General features: G+C 28.6%; 1 protein-coding gene across 2 annotated transcripts; it reads right to left on the bottom strand.

Moving 5' to 3' along the window:
• Positions 1-1,937: 1,937 nt before the first annotated feature.
• On the bottom strand, positions 1,938-7,545 carry LOC111616383 (myosin light chain kinase, smooth muscle-like). 2 transcript variants are annotated; one of them, XM_023357796.1, is made up of 10 exons: positions 7,456-7,545; positions 6,615-6,705; positions 5,413-5,619; positions 4,895-5,036; positions 4,634-4,833; positions 4,414-4,566; positions 4,197-4,242; positions 3,966-4,040; positions 3,812-3,879; positions 1,938-2,386 (listed from the first exon to the last, which is right to left on the bottom strand). In XM_023357796.1, the coding sequence occupies exons 1-9, from the start codon at positions 7,487-7,489 to the stop codon at positions 3,829-3,831; spliced, it is 999 nt and encodes a 332-aa protein (XP_023213564.1). In that variant the 5' UTR covers positions 7,490-7,545; the 3' UTR covers positions 1,938-2,386; positions 3,812-3,828. The 2 variants fall into 2 exon arrangements, with proteins under 2 accessions (XP_023213564.1, XP_023213565.1); XM_023357797.1 differs by having other exon boundaries at positions 3,816-3,879.
• Between the last annotated feature and the right edge of the window lie 520 nt (positions 7,546-8,065).

The following is an 8,065-nucleotide window of genomic DNA, read 5'->3' as shown; positions in this document are numbered from 1 at the left end:
TAAACTACTATAAAGTAGTGCAACATTTGATTGCTAATAACTCTGATCAACACTTTTAGTGAATGCTACAAATTTAAAATAGAGTTTGTATACTTTTAACGTAGTTATTAACTAAATTTTATTAAAATTTATTAGAAGACACTCGGACAGTTCCCTTGTTAGTCGTTCTTCAGTTATGAGGGAACATAATACATAAGTATATACACTTTTTTATTTTATATTAAGAAAAACGTGCTGTAAAGATATTGATAGATTAAAATGATAGAGTATGTTTTCAATTTGTAGTGATGTGAGCCTGCAGGATTTCCGAGATGTGAACTCAGCGTTAAGAACACTGTAGTGACATAACTTATAATACTTATAATTCATGAAATATTTAAGTTTACATATTTTCATATGTCTGCATTTTTACTTTATTAGTCTTGTGGAATTTAATTATTAGTCAGATAAAAATATAAATTATCAATATACCGGCTGATCATAATTAAAGTAGTCTTATAAAACTCTAGATTCTGTACAGAAATGTTTAGCAATCGAAATGGTAATATTTCAGGACATGCCGAAGACATTTATGTAAAATACTTAATTGCAAACTTCACCACTAAGACACTTTTGGTGCTGCAAACAATATTTTACTTTTACAAGGCACTCGTGTTATACATTTTGTTTTTTTTTTTACTAAAAGTTTGTTACTAATTTTTAAACTTCTTTCCTTCTCTTTAAGAAGAAAAAACAATTAAAAACACGACTTTTAATAAAGGAAAAATTGAAGATCAGATAATAAGATTATCATTTTTGCAGATAGAGATATGTTAATGATTAAACATTGTTTTATTGAGTCATTCATTTGGATATAGCTTAATATATTCAGTAATCATTGTTTATATCCAAAGAATTATAACATCTGTAATAAAAATTAGACTAAATTTGTAAAATTAATATTGAAATTGGCACTGTATTAAATAAATTAAAGTTAAATTGTAGACGAACTAAATTAAATTCTTAAGAAATCTCTAGACTTTAAATGAAACGAGACTTGACTTATGTAGGCCAAACCGAATAAAAAGTATAAAAGTTATTTCCGTTTGATCTTGAAGGATAGTTGGATACTTTTGGAAAGAAGCCTTCTCCGTTTGATTATAACTAGATTTACATTGTTAAAGCTGTTCAAACTTTAAGTCATTATTTATTTTTTTTTAATTTTTATTCGCTTTTGTAATTGCATCACTTTTATGGAAAGTGTTTGGATCATAATGATTTTACTTGTTTTTATATTTTTATTTGAGTTTTAAACGCTGCACTTATAAACTAATTTACAAACTGACCTATTTAATTACATAAGAAAATGAATTTATTTAGAGAATATTTGTAAGATTTATTAATAAAGTCCTTTTATGATTTATTTCTGAAAATAAATATCACACTTACAGTTGATAATACATGGTTTAGTATTTTATCCACTTGGTTTTATCAGATGCAACTTAAAGTTTAAAAAAATTAAGAGATATGTGCTTACAATCAAATAAAATAAGCCCTAAATATCATACATATATATAGGCATATTTATGTATGTATGTATGTATGTATGTGTGTGTAGATGTGTGTCTGTGTCAGGGCTGCACTTAGACTTGTGATCTTAAGCTATAACGTACTAGCTGTTCCCGCGGTTTCGCCCGCATGAAATTCAGTTTCTGACTATAACAGTATTAGTAAAAAATCGATATACGCGTATCAAGTTCGGACACGTGCATTGCGTATCTCGCCGACCACGCGACTGCGCCGCGCGGTTACCTATCTCATATATATACGCGTCTTGCCCCTCGCCACCCGCTGACACCAATAATATAACGCTTGCCTAGATATCTTTTAATTTATATGAATGTTTAACAGAATAATATAGAGCNATATGGTTTAACAAAATTGAAAAACATCAGAAATGTTTTTTTACTTATTTTATTTTTTATAATTAACAACAAAAATTGTTACAAGAGTCCAACTGAATCTTCATTCTTATCAAAACTATCCAATAGGTAAATGGACGTAACTTTGAATATATTTTTCCGTGATTTCGATTTAAATGTACAAGCAATGGTTTCTCACTCGAGAAGGATTTACAAAGTATGTAAAAAAATGTCTTTTTTTATGATCGTGTCAATTGGACAAAATGCTATTTTTCCAAGCTAGTTTCTGTACGATATGTACTATTTTGAAAGAGCAAGTTGTTGGAGGGGTTCGTTATTTACACTACTTTTTTTCGGATCGATATCCGATGGGATGGGGAATCGGACTAAGGAATGTACCTAGAGGGGATTGCAGGAAGGGAGAGCGAGGAATCACCCTCGTTCACCTTGTGGATTATTAGGTAGCAATCCAATACTGGAAATATCTGCGTACGAAATGATCAAGATTAGATTATACTAATTTACATAACGGTATAATTTAAATTGAAACGAATTCGAATATTCAAACTAATCAATTTTCAATAGCATTTTATTAACGAACGCTTGAGATCAAATCGCAAATAGATTATATTACCGAGCAAAATTTGGCATTTATTTGACGTTTCTTATAACACGAATAAGTCAATATCAGTTCCAAAGCTGAATGAACCAGCATAAAATTTACATACGTTTTTAAATTTATTCAAATACAGTTGTCCCTCTATAGTCCGACGTTTTTTAATCCGACATGCTCAGTAGTCCGACGCACCTCCCGTCAAGGTACCCGTCCCCGTTACGTGTCTGCTTGCACAGAAGCATGTCGCGATGTGAATCTCCCCATCCAATTCTTACTCGATGACACACATTTCGTGTGTTTTATGTGAGCAGTTCTGTTCGAACAGTTGGAGTAGAGAATATTGTAAGTTACTGCTAGCAAAACAATGCGAAATATGTAATTATTTTCGGTAATCCGGACACTTTTGGTAATCTGACACACCTTTGGTCCCTTACCTGTCGGATTATCAAGGGACAACTGTACTATATTTATTTCATTTTAAATTATCTTGATATATTTTCCTCATCTGACTTTGAACACAATGTTATATTTTTATTACCAACGTTTTGAAAAGTTTTTTTTTAATTTAAACATTAAAACGCTTCTTATTCGATAATTTAATGTTATTGTATAAATTATTCGAAATGTTTCTTGACTTATTTTACAAGGTGCGTTTTCTAACAGTAAGTCACTATGTTCGGGTACTGAATTTGTAGAATAGTTTTTGGCAATTTAGTATCAGTCTTCAAAATAAACTCCTCTGTAACCTGTACAAATTTTTGCACGCTCTACTTACCTATGCCTTCACGTAAGGATCTTTTTGGAGTGTTGTCTAGTTCCTTACGTTTAGCCTCTCGGATTTCTATAATTGACTGAAATTGTCTCCGTTTCAAAGCAAATTTTAATTTGAGAACAGGAGTTCCCAACAGCCTGACCACTTTCTTTTCCCCAAATTAAAATTTGCTTTGAAAGAGACAATTTCAGTCAATTTTGGAAATCCAAGAGGTTATACGGAAGGAATTAAACAGCACTTCAAAAAGATCTTTTCATGAGGGCATATGTAAATTACTATAGCGTGTAAAAAATGTATATATGTCACGGTAGTGTTTATTTTAAATACTGGTACTAAATTGAATCATTTCTGCAAAAAACTTTTTATAAATTCAGTCCCCGTATTTAGTAGACGCACGTTGTACATTCTTATAAATCGATATAAAAATGCCTATTTTTTATTTTGAAAAGTTTTAAATTATTAATTTACTTCTGATTTGATCCCAAGCGAAATTACCAGAAACAAAAACTCTAGCATACTTACATTTATTATTATTATGATTAAATAACTGCTCCCATCCTCTTCAGAGCCAAAAGTGCATTGACGGCTTTCTACATTTTAAATTTAAATAATAACGTTTGTACTTTATCATTGTAACACCTGAAACATAATTATTACAGGTCTTTATTCTACTTACCTGCCATCTTCTTCTTATGACGAACCTCCTCAATTTCTTTTTGTCTAAAGTCTTCTCTTCTTTTTTCTTATCTCTCTACAGTTCGAAATAGTTTCATAAAAAATATAAATATTTAGTCTAATCTTTTTGAAAATCATTTTAACATAATAATGCTTTAAATAAAATTTAAAATCATTCAAAAAAATTTTAAAAGTTTTTCAAATTTATTTGAGTAATAAAATAGAAACTTGCCCTCAGCCACGGATGTTCTAAACATTGAGCCGCTGTTAATCTTTCTCTGTAAATAAAAAAAAATAATTATTAGCAAAATAAATATGCGTATTTATAGTAAACAACTTTTCATAATTTGGAAAGTTGTTTACTATGAATTGTTATTACAAGTCACATGGAATTTCGTTAATTTTAATCAATAAAGATATATTTGTTTCCATAATTTTATTCGACTTACTCTAGCTCTTTGACTAATAACTTTTCAATAAAGTCTTTGGCTTCATCTGAAATTTTGTCAAAACTTTCATCATCGAAATCATAAACAGCTCTTGTGACATTGGCCATAGTTTCTGCATCATTATCACCCATAAATGGGGATAGACCAGAAAGACTGAAAAAGAAAAAGTTGCTCTTCGATCATAAATGATAGATTTACGGGATTAACAAAAAAGACTTACAGAACATAACAAATAACACCGACACTCCACATATCCGTCTGATAGGATACACGATCAAAACTAATTACTTCTGGGGCCACAAATTCGGGAGTACCGAACAACACTTGCAATTTCTTACCGGGTTCTAATTTTCTAGCTAAGCCAAAATCAATCAGCTTAATTCTGTTACCAGTTCTTGTTAAACAAAGCACATTCTCTGGCTGAAAAAAGAAATGTTAGGCCACATATAATGATATTAAAACTGTATATGAAAAAGTTTACCTTCATATCCAAGTGCAAGATGTTTCTCGAATGCATATATAAAACACCATCACATATCTGTCTCATAAATATAGTACATGCTTTTTCGGTCAAGATAAAATCATCATCAATAACTCTTTCAAACAGTTCTCCTCCGGTTATGCTGGAATATAAAATAAATTTTAACTCCTACGTATTCATACATTAATACACTTTGTAAGCCTTTAAATAGGCTGCATCAAGAAGATAATTTTACATTATCAGTTTGAAAGTTTAAATTTTAGAAATTTACAAGATGTATAGAAGTAAATTTAAAAGTTAAATTTCATTTATTCTTCCATTTTTATTTTGATTTAACTTCGATTAATTTTGATGGTAATCTATCCTAAGAACTTAGGTGCATATTCATAAAAAGATCATAATTGTTTTCAATTAATAAAAATATATTTATTAGTATCAAGTGGATATGATTCAGTTTTATAATTATAAATTATGTTTTGTAACATATCTAAGAATAAAGAATTGGAAAAATTATTCACAGTTCTAATATTAGACACATCTCCTTCTTTCCATCATCGTACGCATCATAAAGTTGTAAGAGACGAGGATGTTGCAGACATCTCATAATCTCCACCTCTCTCAACACATCTTTTCGATCATCTTTCCGGGGAGTTATAATGAATTTGGCAGCAAAAATTTTTCCTGAAGCCTTTTCTGAACATTTATATACGGTTCCAAATTTACCTCTGAAAATAATTTTAAAAATTATTGATGACATAAATCTACCTGCGAAAATAATACACGATAATAAAACACGAAAAGTAAATAAATTATTATAAAAATTATTATAAAAAGTCTTTAAATGGTAATATGGATATTTATTTTTTAAATACCGCAATTTTCGCACAAAACGTATCTTTTTGGTTTGTATTCCCACATTTAATCATAAACTTTTTCGCATGAATTAACTGTGTAAACATAGAGGAGCAACATTTGGATCGGAGACAAGGAATTAGGTCATGAAGAACAAATATGGCAAGCAGTAAACTAAGACTGCCTTGAAGAAGTTGTTACATAAACATCTCTTGCAAGGCGCTCAGGTTAAGTTTGACTCTAAAATACGATATGTGGTTTTATGTGAAGTTTTGTTCTTGTCAACTAAGTTTCTGAACAATGGTAATAATTTTAAGAACTCAAAAATTAAAACTATTTCATGTTTCTACATGAACATTTATTTGATTTATTTATTTAATCTTTACTAAAATGATCGTTACTCCTGGCAATGTAAATGTAACTACACTGTATTAATGATACGCTAATAGGTGAAAACAGAATTAAAACATTTTCCTTGTTATAACTTTAAAATAAGAAAAAGTTTAAAGAATATTAAAAATTTTGTTTTCTAAAATAAGAATTTTTGAAATGGCAATAACTTGAAACATGTTGATTTTTATATAGGAACTAATATAAGAGCCAACCTGAAGTGTTGTTTCATGACGTAATAGTTTCGTTCTTTTAGTTTGGCAATTTGACAAAATTCATTCCCAAAAACATCATTTAAACATTTTTTACAATCCCACAACACTTCAGTCTGAAGGAGTTGCTTAGTTAAAGTTTTCACTTTTCCTTACTTAGACTAGATGCATAAATTCGATAATATCCTATCTGTTGCGAAGATAATTCTGTATACCAGATTAAGAAATTCAATTTAAAGATCCTAAAATTTAATAAGTAGTCTTACCTTCCAAGTTCTTCGTGTAGATTATAGTCTTTTTTCACATCTTCTCCAACTTTGACAACAACATTTCTTGGTTCGAAGGGTATTTCTACCTCTAAATTATTAATTTAAAATTATTAATAACAACAATACATGTCATTTTAATTAAAATTATAATTTGATTATTTATGAAAGATTAAAGTGACATGTTTTGACTTTTCTCCCTCAATTTATTGCGGTCGTCCGTGTTTATATTTCAGAATAATAGGATAACAGCAAAGATAGGAGATTTGTAATGTTTAGGAAGTAATCTAATACGTCGATCGGAATATCACAACATGTCTTATTTTCGTTGAAGGTCATACAAATGTTTGGAATTGTCTGCTTTAAGAACAACTGAATCCGTGAAAGTATTAATGGAAAACGGCTATAGATGTGTTTGTGAACGGGCAGCATGACAAGAATGCGAAAATAATGAAATGGCTTACTAAGAGCCACTTGGGTGTAGAAGACAAAATAAGACATTATCTATCCGATTTATAATTAACAAAATAATTTAAAACGTATAATGGAAAATACGAGGTATTTCCATCAGCTTTTTTTAAACTAGACTAAGTTTAAAATGTGATCGCATCATTTTATAATTGGAAGATATCTAATTTGACCATAATTACATAGCAAATTAATCATTCCAGAATATTTTAAGCCAACTGACGTATGTTGTACTGAGACAAATGCGACTAAATCAATATAAATATATTTTAAGACAACAGAAACATTAACAGACATATAATTTCACACAAACATTACTGTTTGTTGTAATTTAAATCCAAATTGAGTATGATTAATGATAAAAAAAACTTACCATCATCAAAATCTGTTTCATCGACATGGATCATATTAGATTGTGCGTTTTAAACTGGTCTTAATAATAAATTATGCTGCAAAGAAAACAATATATAAATATTTATATATATAATAAAAATAATTCATTTAAAAATTTATAATTAAAAATCTTGTTTTTACAGTTTTATTAAAAATATAAAAGTCTTAGATATTTTTATAGGTTTATAAATTATGTATATATTAAAATATATGAATATTTTACTTTTTCGAATGAATGCGTAATTAAGTTATAGATGAGAAATTTTAAAATGTCCAAATATAAGTGTTTAGAATTTTTTTATCTCCAAATTCTAATTTTTAAAATGATATAGGCCTAATTCATGATATAATAATTTAATTTTCAAGAAATTTCTCTTAAGGAACGTTTAAAACATTTTTATAAAGGCGTATATCAAGTAAAAAAAAGAAGGAAAATACAATTTTTAATTTAATTTACATTGTTTTGTATATTAAATAACAATGTAATCAATTTTTTTTACTTTAATTATAAAAAGTAATTTTTTTAAATAAACTGGATAGCTAAAGAATTTTGCGAAATTCGTTTCATTTTAGAATTGGAAAGATGAAGT

Source organism: Centruroides sculpturatus, unplaced genomic scaffold (genome assembly GCF_000671375.1).
Source record: "Centruroides sculpturatus isolate CEXI.00-Female unplaced genomic scaffold, Cexi_2.0 scaffold2990, whole genome shotgun sequence".
NCBI lineage: Eukaryota > Metazoa > Arthropoda > Arachnida > Scorpiones > Buthidae > Centruroides > Centruroides sculpturatus.
The sequence above is the reverse complement of the archived record's forward strand: the minus strand, read 5'-3'. Positions and strand labels throughout refer to the sequence as shown.